The sequence below is a fragment of the Thamnophis sirtalis genome, unplaced genomic scaffold (genome assembly GCF_051295495.1).
Source record: "Thamnophis sirtalis isolate CommonGarterSnake01/CBP01778 unplaced genomic scaffold, rThaSir2_p1.2 scaffold_3, whole genome shotgun sequence".
Taxonomy (NCBI): domain Eukaryota; kingdom Metazoa; phylum Chordata; class Lepidosauria; order Squamata; family Natricidae; genus Thamnophis; species Thamnophis sirtalis.
The window spans coordinates 77,720,945-77,739,886 of NW_028261383.1; the positions used below are offsets into that span (position 1 = coordinate 77,720,945).

At 37.6% G+C, this 18,942-nt stretch overlaps 1 protein-coding gene across 2 annotated transcripts in view; it reads left to right on the forward strand.

Annotated features, from left to right (window-relative positions):
• The window catches only part of CACNA2D2 (calcium voltage-gated channel auxiliary subunit alpha2delta 2), a 621,934-nt gene extending 604,062 nt beyond the window's left edge, over positions 1 to 17,872 (forward strand). For both annotated transcript variants that reach the window (XM_087709243.1, XM_087709244.1), the window contains 15 exons: positions 935 to 1,032; positions 2,226 to 2,316; positions 2,725 to 2,787; positions 4,573 to 4,676; positions 5,288 to 5,386; positions 5,913 to 6,001; positions 8,333 to 8,380; positions 10,876 to 10,947; positions 11,190 to 11,342; positions 12,449 to 12,501; positions 12,829 to 12,884; positions 13,816 to 13,939; positions 14,452 to 14,561; positions 16,730 to 16,818; positions 17,632 to 17,872. In XM_087709243.1, coding sequence (XP_087565369.1) covers positions 935 to 1,032; positions 2,226 to 2,316; positions 2,725 to 2,787; positions 4,573 to 4,676; positions 5,288 to 5,386; positions 5,913 to 6,001; positions 8,333 to 8,380; positions 10,876 to 10,947; positions 11,190 to 11,342; positions 12,449 to 12,501; positions 12,829 to 12,884; positions 13,816 to 13,939; positions 14,452 to 14,561; positions 16,730 to 16,818; positions 17,632 to 17,760 — 1,378 coding nt within the window. In that variant the 3' untranslated portion in view covers positions 17,761 to 17,872. The remainder of the gene's footprint in view (positions 1 to 934; positions 1,033 to 2,225; positions 2,317 to 2,724; positions 2,788 to 4,572; positions 4,677 to 5,287; positions 5,387 to 5,912; positions 6,002 to 8,332; positions 8,381 to 10,875; positions 10,948 to 11,189; positions 11,343 to 12,448; positions 12,502 to 12,828; positions 12,885 to 13,815; positions 13,940 to 14,451; positions 14,562 to 16,729; positions 16,819 to 17,631) is intronic.
• Positions 17,873 to 18,942: the final 1,070 nt, after the last annotated feature.

Sequence of the window (18,942 nt, forward strand, 5' to 3'; positions counted from 1 at the left end):
AAGTGAATGCTAGAAGAAAGAGTGGGAGAGGAAGGAAATGAGGCTATTTTCCAATACTTGATAAAAATAGAGGCTTTTTATAACTAGCACGGTCACGCTTCTGTATAAGTGCCATGTTGAAAATCATAGTAAAGACTGATGTCTATAGAAATTCACAAAAGCAGATCAAGAGTTTAATTAAGTTGCAAACCCAGAGGAATTAAAGTAAGCCAGTAAGTTCTTAGAGAAATAGAGTGGCAGAATTATTGCAGAAATCTGAAAATGCAGTGATGCGTAGTACTACCCAGTGCTGTGTGCTATACTTTAGATGGCATTAAGAAACCATTCAGGTGGTGGTTTATGACATCAGTAAATAACAGAAAAGAGTTATGACACCGATTTTTATATAGCCAATATATTCCCAAAGGCTTCCTCCTGTGCTTTCATAAATTGACTTTGTATTATTTTATAGCTTTCTGGTTACTCTTGAGAGGTGCTGTAACACCAGTGTGAAAAGGCCAACTAATAGCCTTTCTCAGCAGATTGTGAGCCATGGCATAAAACCCATTCATACAATCTCCCCAACTCTCAAAGACTCACTAGTACATATTTTACAGATATTATATTTGAAACGTACTAGATTCTTATACATTTCTTTCTCTACCCATATATAGATTTAAGACATCTATAAAAATAAAGGTTGAGTAGCCCTAAATATTGATAATGAGATTCACATTGAACAAAAACCATATTTCTGAGCCGAGATGGTGGTGGTGAGGATATGACTCATTAAATAACTCCACATATTTCCCACCTTCATTGTCTTAACCATACCCAGCTAGTTTGAGTAGCTGCTTCACCTGTGCTGAGCACATGATTAGGCCAATTCTGAGAGAAAGAAAACTAACCGCAACTTTTTCATCCTTCCAATCGACAAATCTTCCTCGTAACCCAGAGAATATTGCAAAGACCTCAACCTGTCGGATAACAACACTGAATTCCTGGAAAACTTTATTGCCCTCATGGAAAAGGTGACGCCTGACTCCAAACAATGTAAGTACCCCAAAGGCCTGTGGTGGACAAAAAGTCTCATCTCAAGGAAGCCTTCACGTTTTGTGAGTGAAAGAACCCAGGGAAATCCATTACTAAGCAGCAATGGAATTATTAAATAAATACATCTACTTTTTAAGATGGGGGTGAGGCAAAGGTTGCCAAAAATAGATTATTTAAATAAAGTTTCGTGTTTGTTTAAATAAAGTGTTAAGATGTGTTTCTTTCGTATCTGGGAATTGTTAGCTTATGGTAAGGTGGATTTCATAAAACAAGGATGTAATTCAATTTTTGTAGCAACTTTCAGATGTATTGGATTACAGCCTCCAGAATTCCCAACCACTGGAGCCTGTTCTGGAGAATATTTGATTGTAAAAGTCTGGTATAAATGATTAGCCACCACAGTTAAGAATTGTAGTGTAGCCCTGTACATGTAATAATCAGCTTGCCCAAATGGAATCGATGGGACTTGTCTTTAAAAAAAGTATGCAGTCATTGGATAATGTTGCTTGCCAATCCTACATTTGATCATAGGCACATGGACTTCTTCAAGCTTGATCTGGCTGGAACCAGGTCACATTTCATCAGAGGTTAGAGTTCTGTAAGATGTACTTCATTAAAACGAACCCTACATTACATACCCAGCCTGATTTCTCAGTGTAAATTAGTGCAACTGAGCAACTAAGAAACAAGAGTCATGGCATTCCCTTCCTTTATGGACACATATTGATCAAGTATTCTTTAGATGTTAAAGTACATTTCCCAAGGGAAGTAGTTTGGTCAATCCACTTTGATATCTGTCAAATATGGAAATGTAGTTCTACCATGTTTCTTTATTACACTTGGTGTGGCTAAAAGAAGTATGACAATACTCTGGGAATCTGCCTCTGTGTGCATAAGATACAAAAATACCATCTCCAACTCAGAACAGCAAGAAAAGCCAGAGACCTGAGCTGGCTGACTTCCAGTACTGAGAAGAGTTTCCAAAAACATTGAGAAATATACACCTTTTTTTAAAAAGGCTGTTTAATACTGCTAAGAATTTAGATCAGGGCATCCTGAATGAAATTACGGCATAATGGAGAGGTTTCATATTGCCTTCAACTGCCTTTTTGCAAGTAAAACGGTGAGTGGAGAAATTCTAGTGGTTATTGAGGTAAACTTCTGGTTTTGGAACATTTCTTCTTTCTGTTAAGGTGACAACTTCCTTCTTCACAACCTTATCCTGGACACTGGAATTACACAACAGCTGGTGGAAACAGTATGGAAGAATCAAGATTTAAGCACGTAAATAAAACTTCTGAGTGGTGTTATTCAATTATTCAATTGAGTGCAGATTAATTTCATCTTTTTGTAAAGCAGTTTTCCATGACAATGTGAAGCCTTCAGGTGTGTTAATATAAGCTAAATTGCATGGCCTGGAGACCATGTTAAAATCAATGGTAGATGGGGCTATGCAAATCTTTTCAAAGAGGTGATTCAGAAGCACACTTGAAACATTTCTCTCTTAATTTTTAAAGCAGCTGCATCTTTACCTAGGCTTGTACAGGTGCTATATAAACTGCTTCTCGTTGATCTCTTGCAGCAAAAAAACCTAATTCATTATCATGTGATCTTGTTTTCATTAATTGTTGGGGACATTTTGATATGCCACCCTATTCCTAAATTTTGACTTTGATTTCTATCTTACTGCAGATATAGTCTTCTAGCTGTGTTTGTTGCCACAGATGGTGGCATCACCCGTGTTTTCCCTAACAAGTAAGTTTTTGTTGTTATGGTATTGTGATCTATAAACATCTATGTACAGATAGATTAATCTTTCTTCCCTTTGGTCTCTGCAATCCATGAAAATCAGCATAGAATTACATGTATGGTCAATTTGGTGACTGCCTGATATCAAAGCCACTTTCCAAATTCTTCTGAGTAGGTCAAAGGAGAGAGAAAATTGGTGAGCCCCTGACTGACCACCACTGAAGAAAGACAGCATTGAAAAAAAGTTTCCTCTAATGAAGCCAAACATTTTTATTTCCTCTATATGTATTTTAAAGATGTGAAGAAGAGAGAGAAGAAAGGGGGGTAGGAAGGAGGGAGGGAAGGAGGGAGGGAAGCAAGAAGGGAAGGAAGGAGGGAAGGAAGGAGAGAAGTAGAGAAGAAAGGAGGGAAGGAAGGAGGGAAGGAAGGAGAGAAGGAGAGAAGAAGAGAAGAAAGGAGGGAAGGAAGGAGGGAATGTAGGAGAGAAGGAAGGGGGGAAGGAAGGAGGAAAGGAAGGAGAGAAGGGGAAGGAGGGAGGGAAGGAAGGGGAGTAGGAGAGAAGAAACGAGGGAGGGAAAGAGGGAGGGAGGGAAGAAGAAGTAGGACCGGGAAGAAGAAGTAGGACTGTTGTAAGATAAGATGGATCTATGGGATGTTAAAAAAGCAATCTTCAAGTACATTGTCAACAGTATGGAAAAATTGTTATAAATACATATTATTAATAACCGTTATGAGATCATATAATTGTGAATGTATATATGAAATTGATAAAATTAAAATATTTTAAAAAAGGAAAAAAAGAAAAAAGTTTCCTCTAATGAAGCCAAACATTTTTATTTCCTCTATATGTATTTTAAAAATGTGAACAAGTCTTTTGTTTCTGCAAGAATGTGAGAAAAGGACTCCTACCAAAAAAAAAAAAAAACACCCCACTACTTTTGGACATGAATGTGATATGAAATTGAAAAACTGTCCTAAATCATGAGATTACTGTAACTTGTATCCTGTTGGAGAGCCAAAAATGTGGTGTTAACTACCATCTTCCGAGGAGTATTCTTACCAGTGGTGGGTTTCTACTGGTTCGGACCAGTTCGGCCCAGGCCTGCCATGCTTCTGAACCAGTTCTCTGGGTGGCACCGTAGGCATCGACATCTTGTTTTTTGCTTCTGTTCATGTGCAGACCAATTTTTATTGCACTGCGGATGGGCATCACAGCCATGAGCAAACCGGCAGTAGGGACTGACAGAACCTACCCCTGATTCTTACTGATTTGCCTTAAATGCCTAAATGCCAAGCAATAAAATTACGTGACACTTCCAAACCAAGTGCAACATTTTAGGGACTTCATAAATATCCTGATATTTTATATGCTTGGAAAAACAAAAATAATAGATTTGTCAAGCACTCAGCTTCATGCAAAATGAAAATTATTTTATTGTCCCAATAAAAAAAAAAGTTAATAGGATTTACATTGGGATTTCTCTGCAATCTTGTAAAAGAAATGATAGAACTCAATTCATTTTTAAAAAGCAATTCTGTAAGCATCAAGTGACATTGAGACTTGTCCCAATTGTCATTTTATAACCTCATGGGTTAAATATTTGTTTTATTTATGTATTGAAAAATTTATAGGAAATACATTTGATGAATATCTGAGGTTTTGACATCTGAAGAGCAGACTGCCACTTTAAAAACTATTTAGAATTTTTATGCATATATTTGATTTTGAGCCTTCGTTTGTGAAAAATGAAATTGATAATGTTTTATGGGTGTGGTTGATTTCTATGAAAGAGCTGCTGAAGATTGGGAAGAAGACCGAGAGCCTTTCAATGCCAGCTTTTATCGAAGGAGCCTAGATAATAAAGGCTACATCTTTAAGCCTCCTTACCGAGATCGTAAGTAAAATCTTGCAGAACATCGCTAGGCAGTTTTGGTGTATTTTCAATTTGGATAGTCTTTAGAAATATGAAGCTCCAGGAGAATACAACAAAACTCTTGTTCAAGCTGGCTTGCATGCTAGCTTAATCCAGGAGTTGAAGTCCATATATCTTAAAGTTGCTCGGGTTGAGAAACACTGTTCTATAAGAAAACTGTTACCATATAGGATCTCTGATATGTAGGTGTATGTGTCAGGAGTGGGGAAAGGGAGCATTCAGTCATCAAATCATGGGAAATAAATTGCTTTGGTGCTTTGGTGCCTTATTTATATTTTATGGTGCTTATTTAATTTTTGTTATCAGAATTTGATAGACTTGTGACAATGTAGAAGCCATGGATGTAGCTTAAGACCTTAATTACTAAATAGCAGAATCGAAGAAACAGATTCTTTTATTTTGTTGTTAACGTGAATTGGAAAATAAGCATTGGCAGGAAGACAACTATTCATGAAACCATAAAAATACTCCATTATCAGATTGTTTCTTCTAGTCCAGAGAGTTTCTTGTAGCAGTCATGCAGTATTATCCATCAGAAAATGCTAATTTATTTCCTTCTTTTCTTTAAATAGCGAACTACAGAGGATCAGAGCTAGAGAGCAATCCTGTTGGGATCCTAGTTAGCACAGCTGTAGAACTCAATCTAGCAGAGAGGCATCTGAAGCCAGCAGGTAAAGATCTTCTATCCTATCCTATACTATCCTATCCTATCCTATTCTATTCTATTCTAACCTGCCTTAGTTCAGCATAGGCTTTCTGGAACTCTACAACCATTCCATATTTCCAGATACACCTTTCTTCCACCTCCTCTGAAATTTGAGCTTCAATGCAATTATGTTGGACATAAGGTTGTATCTTCTCGGACATAGCTGACATGTATATAGAATTTGTGCTAGGTTGTGTAACTCTTCGTGTCCTTATGGAATTATGCCATATAAGAATAACAGAGGAGATTTTCAAGCTAGCCTAGAGACAAAGTCTAATCTAATTCATAAGATTACTTAAATGTACAAATAGATTTTAAAACTCAATGTTATCAATGTTTTGAAAGCCACTATACTGCTCATTTATTGCTGAGAAAAATATGAAAAATATGAAAACTATGTAGCTCAATAAACAAATGTGCATGCATTCATATTCTGCAGATTAAACTTTCTATCTGCAAATAAAAAAAATAAAATTCTTTCTCCTTCTCAGTGGTTGGAGTAAAACTTGACTTGGAGGCCTGGACACAAAAATTTAAAGTCCTTGCTAGCAATCAAACAGATCAGCAGAAAACACGAAGAGTAAGTAATCAAAGTGTGTGTGTGTGTGTGTGTGTGTGTTTTGTTCCTAGGAACAATTCTAAGATTTTAATTTTTGAAAACAGCATAGAATTTCTGTTTTCAAAATAAATAAATAAATAAATATTGCATTAATATACAATAAAAGAAAAAGAAGGGAAAAATTAAAGTATATGAAGGCAATAAAAAGGACAAAAGGAAACAACAAAAATGTACTATATTATATGTTTGAACCTAATAGTCTGTGTGGCTTGGTGGCCTTTTATATTTCGCCTTTTATATTTTTACATTGTATCTATATTAAAGTTGTAGGCTGGGTGAGTATTGCTTGTTTTTTATGCTCTAGCTTACCCAGAGCCATGCTGTTTGATTTGGGTGGCCTTATAAATCTTACTGAAAATAAATAATAATACATACAAAAATCATTCAACTTAATTTTAAACACATCATTAAGCATGTATCATGTACCATATTAATCTTTTCATTATATTGCTACAGAATCAGTTCATAAAAAGAAAGCAAAGATGTATTGATTATTCAAGGTAGTAAATGTGGGATTAATGTGCCAGTCCAATAGTTTAGTTTATTTTTTTCCAGCCCCCATGTTGATACATTCATAATTCTTCATAGTGTGATACCTTTCTGGTATATAAATCAAAAGTATATTCACATATTTAAAACTTATTGCGTTTTCTAAAACTGTGTAAACAAATGGATGAATATTAAACCAAACAGCACAACAGCAAGACAATTAACTCTTTTTAAAATAAAACACTTGGTGGTTTTAATAAATGTGAACATGGCATTTTTTTTCTATTGGTCTCATGATTGTAAGAAACATAGTTAATGTTCCCTATATAGAGCCGAGGTGGCGCAGTTCCCTATAGAGCCGAGGTGGCGCAGTGGTTAGAGTGCAGTACTGCAGGCCACTTCAGCTGACTGCTATCTGCAGTTCGGCGGTTCAAATCTCACCGGCTCAGGGTTGCCTCAGCCTTCCATCCTTCCGAGGTGGGTGAAATGAGGACCCAGACTGTGGGGGCGATATGCTGACTCTGTAAACCGCTTAGAGAGGGCTGAAAGCTCTATGAAGTGGTATAGAAGTCTAACTGCTATTGCTATTGCTATATAGATATACATTTTCTAAGCCATGTAATCTATAGTGTAGAATAGAACTCTCCAATCTGTGGCCTATAGCCCACTATTGGGCCATGGCCTATTTGCAACTGGGTGGCATGAGTGGCAAGCCAGCATATGCGTGTCATGCGTAGCCCCACCTGGCAAACATCGAGCACCAGAGAGAGCAGCCCCACTCGGGTGAGCAGTGGGTGGCTGCAGCTGGAAACCCCACTCGCTCTCCTGCCCCTCACATAAAACTATCTCCTCTTCCCCTGCCCCACCCACCCACTCACCCACCCCCATGCCAGGCCACCAACCTAGAAATTTTGAGGAACGCAGGTGTAGAAAAATGTACACCAATACTAATAAATTTTCTGTTTCCTCTTCTTAATTTTCAGCCAAATTCATTTACTTGCTCTATTTTTTTTCTTGCCATTTATACATAAATGAATCATGTGGTCCAGAGGTTGGTTCCTACCGGTTTGGACTGGTTCAGCCAAACCGGTAGTAACTTGGCAGCCTGGGTCGTTGGAACTGGCAGTGACCCAGGCTTGCCACACCCCCGAACTGGTTCTCTTGTTTTTGTCTTGTTTTTGCTTTCCACGCCTGCACAGAGCAATTGGTGCACTGTGCATGTGCGCACATGCATGCATGGGCAGGTTGCTGAGCGAACCGGCAGTAGTGGCAGCGGGAACCCACCCCTGACGTGGTCGTTAAGACAATCTTTGCTTGTCAAAAGCCAGCTGGGAAGATCGTAGATGGTGATCACATAATCCTGTGATCCTGCAACCATTATAAATATGGTTGGAGGATCATCTCTTCCCATGTTTATATGGAGATTTTTCAAATATCTTCATTTAAAGTCATTTAATTGGTCAAAAACTGAATTTTGCTACACATTAACTGGAACCAGTAAAGATCTTTTAACACTAGTAAGGTTTATTTTACTTAGCAAATCACATCTTAAAAGGTGGCAACACAACCAGAAAAAAATTACATTTCCAAATAGAATTGAAATATGCGTCATATATAACTTAGTACAGCATTACTGTTCTACCATGCGAGTAACCACTGCAATTCTCTTGGAAATGTTTCCTTCCTTTCTATTTTTATCAGTCCATAGAAATGTTAGAAAGTGATTATGAATTATTTATAGACATAATGTGGATTTAAATAAATCAGTGCTAAGATTTTCTTGCCTTTCTTTTTGTTTTGCAGTGTGACCTCTCCACAAGCTGTGAGATGGACTGTGATACTAATGACAAGGTAAATAGCTGCAACATCACTGCATGACTCCTTCTGACCCAGGAGACTATGTAAAAACCCACTTGATTTTTAAAATTCAGAACGTAAGCAATTTAAAATTGACTTCTGGAAATACTGAGTAGGACTGCAAAAGTAACGGTATGTTATGATGCAGAGGACAATGACTTCACCCCTCCCCGAAAGCAGGACTTTGATGTATCTGCTGCATAAATCAACTAATGCAAAAATGTAAACATTGCCAATTGCATATGGGATACTTCTTTTTTCAAATTGACAATGTACAGTAGGCATTTGCTATTTGGATTGCACATTGAGAAATTTATACTCAGTCTCCTGTTGAAGATAAGGATGTTGCTTTTGCTCAGTAAAAAGGCCATCTGTAACCTGTAATAAGCTTCCTTATTTAACGGGGTGAACTTCCTTTACTTGTCCCAACTTCTTCCAACCTAGCAGTTTGAAAGCGTGTAGAAATGCAAGTAGAAAAATAGGAATCACCTTTGGTGGGAAGGTAGTAGCATTCCGTGCGCCTTCGGTATTGACTCATGCTGGCCACATGACCACGGAGATGTCTTCGGATAGCACTGGCTCTTTGGCTTTGAAATGGAGATGAACACTGCGCCCCAGAGTCGAGAATGACTAGCACATATGTGCAAGGGGACCCTTTACGTTTACCTTTTATTTATATATTTATTTGCTAGGCACCTATGCTGCTACAGTCATGTCTGGGTCTGAAAGGCTTACAAATCTCTACAATTGTAATCATTAAAAGCAGAAACTTTATCCCAAGAAAATTCCCCTGTGTCAAGGGACACAGGGAACCCGTATCCACAATCGCACACTAATACACACTCAGAGAGTCAACAGCAACTATTCAGAATCCAAAGTCCTACTGAGAACATTTGGGTCTTGATGGCTTTATGGAAAGCTAACAGGATCAGGACCCATCTGATGTCAAAAGAACATTCTTCTGGAGAAGGGACAGGCAGTGACCGATGTCAAAGACTGAAAGGTTAATGATGGTGCTGTCTTCACCTATTTACCCAGCCCTACCTCACCATTGATTCATCGATTTAAAACCAGCCATGATAGGCTAGAATGGTTTTTTATTTTTATTTATTTATTTATTTATTTGTTTATTTATTTATTTATTTATTTATTTATTTCAAGTATGAATTAGATAACAGATACAAGTATAGATTTTATTATGAATACATGAAGTGAATACGAATACAAGGGAATATTAGGACAGGTATGGTAAGCACACTGGTGTGCTTATGCACGCCCCTTAAAGACCTCTTAGGAATGGGGTGAGGTCGTCAGTAGACAGTCTAAGGTTAAAGTTTTGGGGGTTTGGGGAAGAAACCACAGTATCAGGTAGTACATTTCAGGCATTGCTACCTTTGCTTGGATGGAGCTTGCAAAGACTTCATGCTCCCACCATTTGCCTGCCTTTTAAAAATGTTCCTCCTTATAACTTATTCATTTGATGGTGACTTATGATCTTCTTTCTTCCTGCTCTCAAACATACTTCCTCCTGACCCTGTGCCTTCAACAACAAATACTCTTGGCTTCACAGTAGAAGAACCCGGCAAATTATTCAGCCAGCCAGCTAACCAATAAAAATAAATGAAAGAAGGGAGGGGAGAACTATTCATTTTAAAAGTAGATTATAGGAAAGGGGGGAGGAAATCGTTCAACTGTAAAAGTCGATTGGGTTTTTTTCTGTTTGTTTGTTTTTTTGAATTAGGAAAGGAAGTCCAATGGATTTTAAATGTAGTTTGAGAGCACTTTATTTTAAATGAAGGTTTAAAGGTATGTGAAACATGTTTGGACAGATGTGTATGACTGGTAGGGATGTGCATTTGGACTACATAGGAGTTGCTATCCTCCCATGCAAGTCTAGGGGCCAACTTCCATTCCTCGTCAATTTACTCTCAGTGGATTTCAGCAAGAATTAACAATAAAACATGCATGGTTCAATACCCAAGACTAAAAAATTATATAAAAAATTACAACCACAAAATAGATCAAGAAATCTAAAATCAAATGACAGAAATGGATAGATGGGGCACTCAAGGTTCATAATTTCTCTTAATTCAATTTTTAATAATACCCTAGAGCTAGGTAAGCTGAGAGCTGCACAAATTCCAAGGAAAGGGATGTTTAAAAGCACCTGCACCAGAGTAGAGAAACAAAGCCCTTGAACCTCTCTGCCTCCCCCCCGCCTCCCGGGGAATAATTAGGAAATTCTACCAGGTAAGTAAACAAGTTGGGTTGAAGAAACAGCTCTGAGGATACCTTAATGCCAAGACATGGGACTTTGAAATTAGCACTTTGAATTGCCAATGGAAGCGGATGGGTGCATGCATGTGGAGCACAAAGAAGCAATAAAATAAGGGAGAAAAAAGAAGGCCAGCGGCCTCCTTAAGCAAAAACAATATAGCAGCAACACTCCATGTCATTGCAGCTGCCCACTCCCTCTTCCCATGTTGCAGGATCTGCTTTGTGTGCTTATTGATGATGGTGGATTTCTGGTGATCTCCAACCAAGAAGACTACAAATATCAGGTGAGCTATTTTATCTTATAAAAAAAAATAGGGATATTTGCTTCATTTCACAATGATATTTATGTAATTACCAAACTTATAGTTTTCAATATTCCAATATTGACTGTTTACTTAGTACAGTTCACACTGATTGTTGTTTTCTCATATTTATGTATAAAATGTATGACTGATAACGTTCTTACAAACAGCAACGTGATGTAGATATTACTGATGATTGTTCTTGTCTTCTATTCCATATTCAGGTCGGAAAGTTCTTCAGTGAAGTGGATGCCCATTTGATGTCTGCTCTCTACAACAATTCATTCTTCACACAGAAAGAATCCTACGACTTTCAATCTGTCTGCGCTCCAGAAGCTCCAAGCAACACAGGAAGTGCACCACGTGGGGTCTATGTGGTGAGTCAGGATTCCATGCTATCAGCTCTTTCCGGATTGAAGCATTGCATATACAGGTGTAAATATGTTTCACATCATTGAACGGCAGGTTATTTAAATTTAGAAAATAGCCAGTAAAGGGAGAAGAAGAAGGTAACCTTCTCCCCCTCTAAAAATATACATCGGAAGCCACTCCATTTGACTGAGGAGGATACATTCATAGAGATGTTAAAGTTCTAGTTGTTTCAACTGATAGTTGAGACAACTAGAACTTTAAAATCTCTATGAATGACAAAAAAAATCAGCAGGGAGCAATGCATGCTACTTCCTCTCTTGAGTTAAAAGAAGGATATTTGTCACAAACAAATTGTGCCAGACTAACTTTATCAGCTTTTGGATGGATTTATTAACTTAGTAGACCAAGCCAAACTGCCAAGTCTGTATTTTTTTTAGGCAGGAGGACCAACTTCCATCTGTCCCCTTTTTTTGGCACTGGTAAAATTTCCTGTGTTCTTCTCTGATTTTATGAGACGTTGCACAAGTGATCCTATTGCTACTCCTTCTCCATTCTTCTATTCAATTGTTTTAAGAGTAAGTTGCTTCACCACAGTGCCCTTCTGGACACAAACATGTAGTGACATGTCTGATCACTGTAAAACAAAAGAGTCATTTACAGGTTTACTAATTAAGCATTTGATAACCTTGTAGGAATCCAGAAGGGAGGGGTGGCAAAGAGAAGCATTGCAGAAGAGATATAGCAAAACGTCTAGCACTATATGAGAGCCAGAATCCATACATGTGAATGTGTAAGTGAGGAAGCACTGATAGTGGTTAGAAAAGGGCAACACTGATGTAACAAGCCTCATGGATAACATCTGGATTGTATAGTTGTCCTCTTCAAATAGGCACCTACTATATTTACCAAGACTGGCCATTCTGATCATCCAAGGGAATTCAAACTTGGAGTAGCCCAGCACTAATGAAAGAAAATTAGGGATTGGTATTTACACCATTAACACACAAGAAGCAGCAGTTCACTGGGCTTGGATTTCCCAAGTACTACATTCCCTTCCTAGTAACAGTTGTGTTCTGTTTAAAAGTATACTTCTTTATTTCTTTATATTTAGCCAACCATGGCAGATTTCTTGAACCTGGCTTGGTGGAGCTCAGCAGCTGCATGGTGAGTTTCTCTTTTCTCTACTCTTCTTTTCTTCTCTTCTCTTCTCTCTTCTCTTGTACTTGATGAGATAAGCTACAGAACATGATATAACAACACATGAACCATTCTAGGATAGATCTCACTACCTGTTACCGAAATATTAGTGGGATTATTTAAAATGGTCGTTTTATTTCCCTAGAAATCTACAAATATTTTTTCGTATTTTCACAGTTTTTTTTGTTTTCGACTTGGAGATGTCAAAAAAAATTAATTCAAGGAACCTATTTTGTGTTGTGACATGCAGTTGTTTTCTTTTACAGTCACCTGATTGTTATTTCTTTCCACAAGGTCTCTATTTCAGCAGTTCTTGTATGGATTAGCCTATAACAGCTGGTTTCAAACAGGTAACAATCCCTATTTGAAAAAAAAAAATTCAGCCCCCAAAAGATGAAGTGGCAGGAGGAAGCATTATAAATTACCTGTAGCTGGATTAATATAGGAAGTGAAAATAAAATTAAATGTTATCTGACTTCCAATTGCTCATTCATTACCATGGGACTGAATTATGTTACTGAAATTGCTTGCTTGCTACAACTGAATGGTTCGGGTCTCTAAAAAGCTTCCCCCATCTTTGCTTCTTTAAACGTGAGAAGCAGATTGTGACCTAGTTATTATGAGTGCAGCTTCAGGGGGCTTTAGGGGCACAAACATAAACTCTGCACACATAAATCTTCACCAAAGCATACTCCAATAAATCTGATCTCTCATGACAAAAAAAATGAGTGGAGCCATCAATAAGTTGCTAAATTGACCTTCTGCAGTGGGGAAAAAATAGCAGATGTAAGTCAATTTCACAAGGTGGATTAGTTGGGCAAGGGAACACATCAAGCTTTAATGTAGATTAGTAGAGGATGGCAGAACAAAAAAGCAATAACAAGGTTGATAGAAAAAAAACTTATCTAGATTTACCCATGCTGGCTAAGGAATTCTGGGAGTTGAAATCCACATATATTCAAGTCACCAAGGTTGAGAAACGCTGCTCTAGACTGAGCAGAGAAATGTTATACTTCTACAATAAAATAAAAAATATCTACGTAGATGAGAAAAAACAAATAGTAAGGCAAAAGAGAAATATAAGATAAATTGTTGAATTTTCCCCTGTACATTCTTCTACATTCCCCATACATCCTATTATAAGTAGCATTTGGCACAAGCACAAATTGACAAAGTCAATCCAGCCAGATGAACTGCTTTTTAGACGATGTAGGGAAGATTTTTTTTTTAAATTTCATGGTTTTATTTGCGACTCATTATATGTACTATGTGTCCAAACAGAGGATGTTTCAGCAGACAACATGGAATCCAAGGAGACCAGCTGCATTATGAAGCAAACCCAGTACTATTTTAGTTCTGTTAACTATACCTACAACACCATCATTGACTGTGGAAATTGCTCTAGGTTAGTTCAAAGAGCCCCTCTTGTTAGTAAACATTGTAAGACACTGATTCTTCAGCTCAGTCCTTATAACTACAGGAGTAGGGAATGACCTTCTCCATCCTCAACAAGATGGGCGACAAAGATGGATGGGTGGATGGATGGATATGATGATGGATGGGTGGATGGATATGATAGATGGTGGATAGATAGTAGAGATAGATAGATAGATAGATAGATAGATAGATAGATAGATAGATAGATAGATAGATAGATAGATAGATAGATAGATAGATAGATAGATAGATAGATAGATAGATGATAGATAGATAGATAGATAGATAGATAGATAGATAGATAGATAGATAGATTTGAATGAGGTATCTATGATGGTTGCTTCAGAAGTTGAAGCTCTTTACTAAGAAAAAAAAATCCTACTCCCAAAGCACTTCTTTGCGGACCACAACTCTATAAATTATGAAGGGTAGGATAATAGGATGGCAGTACTTCATCTTCTTCTCTCTCTTTTCCTCCAGGCTGTTCCATGCACAAAGGCTTGCTGGGTCTAATCTTCTGTTTGTTGTAGCAGAAAAGCCAATATGCAATCAGTGTGAATCCACAAAACTTCTCCAAGCAGAGATAAAAGGTATTGGTAATCAATTGTGTTCCAAATCAGTCACAATATAATAGATGGTATGACTATTATTGACTGATGTTTTTTCGGTTGTATTTTTTTTATAAACATTACTTGAGATACAATTGCCGTAAGTAGTTTGATGTTCTGATTATCACAAATAGTTTAAAATACAATAATCGGAGCTCAAATCCATTACAATTTTGTAAACGATGTAAATAAATGTAAAAGCGAATTTTGTAACAATTTAAGACAAGCTACATTATTTTAGACCAAAGGGCATCTGGTCCAACAATCTATACCTGTAATAGTGGACTCCTTGGTGTTCGCTGAGCTTAGTTGTTTGTCTGCAGACATTTTATTACCCAGCTAGGTAACATCAGTGCTCAAGATACATATCTTCTCTTCTATTATATGTGCAATAGCGAAACAGGTCTATGAAAAATCCACAACAGACCATAAACATATTCATTTTCTCCAACTCATCTTCCATAGCCAGTGATACTCAAGAGATACATTACATCAGATAGAAGTAATCCAGAATTGTCATGACTAGTTGACAACTAGTCAATGATGAACTTCTCTGGAGACCCAAGAAGAAGAAGGAACCTGAAGAACCTCAGTGCCATGTAGGATTTGCATGCAGAATTTTAACATCATATTGTATAAAGTTTATAAATATAGTTTAGATCAGGCTGAAAACAAACTGCCTAGAACGAGAGAGCTGCACTGAAAGACTGGAGCTATGCTGTCATGTATATTTGCACACACATCCATCTTCCCCAACATCAGGATTCCTGCAAGGAAAGCATTTTCCCTTCTTCCCTCTCAAGCATCTTTCAGGAGAGAAAATGAATCTAGTAAAAAGAGAAAGCAGTATTGTTCAAAAGGAGAGAACACTTCTTCTTCATTCCTCTTTTTTCCATCCAAAGCACAGTGAGTTGCTGGAGAGAGCTACCTGTAGCTCAGTGGTTAGAGTGCAGTATTGCAGGCCACTTTGATGATTGCCGGCTGCCTGCAATTTGGCAATTCAAATCCCACCAAGTTTAAGGTTGACTCAGCCTTCCTTCCAAGATGGGTAAAATGAGGACCCAGATTGTTGGGGGCAATAGGCTGACTCTGTAAACCCTTAGAGAGGGCTGTAAAGCACTATAAAGCGGTATGTAAGTCTAAGTGCTATTGCTATTGCTATTTTCCAGTGCTCTCCTATTCCTGTGTTAAGGCAACCCAACAATCAGCTGAGCAATATACTTTTATGCATTACATTTTTTTGTGTGTATGACAAGCTGCCAGAGAGTCAAACAAGAGGCCATCTAGTGCCCGGTAGATGTTATTTACTCCTTGTTTAGATATTTTTTATTTCTATATGAGCCCATTTAAATATGGTGGATATTGAGAATTTTTACAAAAATAGTACTTTCACATTTTTTTCCTCCCACCAACTACTATTTACATTGATACAGCTACAGATTTTAGAGAGAGGAAAACAAAAACAAGAGGATAAGGAAGAACAAAAACCAATCACAAATGTAGGACTGTCTGGTATTTGAAAATGTAAAACAAGAACTAGGTTGGAATAGCAGTTCAATATTTGGAGATAATTTAATGTGTTTGTCAAGGTTCCGACTGACGAACCCAAACAAGCAGGCACTGTTGAGACGATCCAATCTCTTAATGCAAAGCCTTATTGAGAACATCATTTTGGCATGGACTGAAGCAAAACCCGCTGTAGGGAATTCCCAGGCAACTCAGCAGAATTAAAGTATAGAATCCTGCCAACCCCCTCCCCCATTTGTGTAGGTCACATTATCCACTTAGGTGTCCAGGTGTTGTTGTGGGGAGATCTGGTGAACACCGGCTGAAATGTCCTTGGTTCTCACAAGACCATTTCTTCTTATCATCCGGAATACACCTTCCAGTCTCTCTCTCCCTTCCCCCTGGTCTGCCGGCAAGCCGCAAAACAGTGAAAATGAAAGCAGTTTGAATACATTTCAGAGCTTGGCACTGTTAGTATTTGTATTCTATTTTTTAATCTTTTTTTAAAAAAAATTTGTTTTATCATAGAGAATAAAATAACCCTATTTTTTAATCTTCTAATTCACATTGGTTTTTATCTTCTTTTTATCGTTTTATCTTCACATGTTCTTTATCTTCTGCTTCATTTGCTTGATGACGCAAAGCTCCTCCAGGAGATCGCAATCAATGTGAGCTAGTAGAGAAGCCACGTTACCGAAAGGGTCCCCGCGTCTGTTTTGATTATAACATAACTGTAAGTAAAAGGAGGGATAACTAATGCAAATACACACACACATCAGTGGTGGGCCAATTTTTTTAGTACCGCCCACATATGACACTTCTGGGTGGGTGGGCGGAGCCTCCCGCCACCACTACTACCGGTTCGCCCAATATATATATGAAGAAAAGGGTGGAAATGAAAGGGAAAAGCTGTAAAGAAGCTGGTTCCAGTCGTTCTAAATACATTTGATTGTTCCTCTGCCTTTAGAAAATATTCACTTTTAACTGACAGAATGAAGGTTATCTTGAACCACTAATACAGCTATTCTCTTTTTCCTGCTTGTGAATTCTTTCTATTTTCTAAAGAAAATAATAGACTAGAAGACAAAACAAGTGTGCATGACAAGAGGCTTAGTAATGCCTGCAACCAATGCAATTTTGATGAGTTATTGTGTGTATACATGATAAAAGGCCATTGAAAGAACCTCTGAAAATTAATTCTTAAATAAAATGCTGCCAAAAAAATGGCATGAATTTTAACTTTTCTTAACATTGGTCTGGATGTCCTTTAAAACCTCATTGTGCTTTGTTCTTTATCAGTACAATTTATCTTTTCCCGCTAATGAATCTATGAAACTAAGTTTATTCCAGAATCCTAGATATTCAAAGCTGTTCTAATAGAACAAGAAATAGAGAAGAAAAGGCCTTGGATAATGCACAAATTTATTTGCATGAACATTTTGCTTTAAAAAAATATATCTAAAAATACATATAGCGAGTTTCAGCAAAAGCAAGTATCCTTAAAGAAACCTCTCTCTCTCTTTCTCTTCCTCTCTTGTTTCTCTAGGAAGACACTTCGGATTGTGGCAGAGGGGCCTCTTTTAGACCTTCCTTGAAGATCTTGTTATGCTTGCAGTTACTCCTTCTCTATTTGACTGCAAGTCACCATTCGCTGCCCTTGGCATTTTGCCTTTGAAACGCCCATTGAGCTTAACCCATCCTTTTTATTTTATGCACATCATCATCCCCTCCAGACTTGCTAGAGGATGACTTCTGCCTAGTCCCATCAATTTTGGCTGCACCTTGGCATTCACTCATGAGGATTGTTGCTTTCTTTACTCAGAAATCCAGAAGTTGTTCTTGGGTTTTTTTTTTAAATCCTTTTCCTCCATCAATCCTTGCCTTTCCAGTGTGTCTGTACAAGCAGATTGTGCTAAAGAGAGCTTTGAGATGACAAGGGGAAGCATGGACTACCGTGATCTTCTCCACACAGGGAGCATTCTTGAGCTTTGATTCATTGTTCCCCTTTCCACTCATTGAGCTGTTGGCCAAATACAAAGAACATGGCCCCATGATTTTATTTTTCCATTGAATCTGTGGAATTCTGGGAGACTTTGTTAGTTCTCTTGTGAAGGACTTTTATTATGGTTTTAAAAGTATTTAATCAACAATACTGATGATACTATTTTGTCTGAAATAATGTACCTTCCCATTCCAATAATGAAAACTGCAGAAACAACACCGATCACTATAACCGAAAAAAATGGAGACATCTTGCCAAATTGATTCTGTAACCTAGCAAACCTTTCAGCCAATTCCAGTAGCTTTTCAGACTCAAAGTAATCTTACAAGGTCACCCCAATATCATTCCACCCAATTTATTATGAGTTTTCCAAGGCCACTGCTATCTCTGCCTTTCAGTAGGTGGATCCCATCTCCAATCAATGATGAATTATTTTCATCCTAAACAATTTAATCTAGATCTTTCAACATCTGATTACGAAGCACTTACCCTGAGAGATTATAGTATTTATTGTCAGCCAAGAAAGAAACATACGCAAATGCAGAGGATATCACTTGAATGTTAAGGTCAGCATTATTCATTTAAACTACCTATTCTCTAAAGAGGACTTGAAAACCAAGCAGGGCAGAAAGAAGAGGGTGTGAAGATCCTTTTGTATACCATTCCAATAATCCATGTAAGGTTGGAGGATGCAGCAACTGAGACAATCTTTTTAAAAATGAATAGCAAGATAGAATGAAATTATGGTTTAAATCCAGCAGCTCCTTTTAATTATTTTCCTGCTTCCCCACTTTTTCCAATTGAGAAAAAAAAACAATATGAACTATTTTAAGAGCTGTTCTACTCCCCAAATCA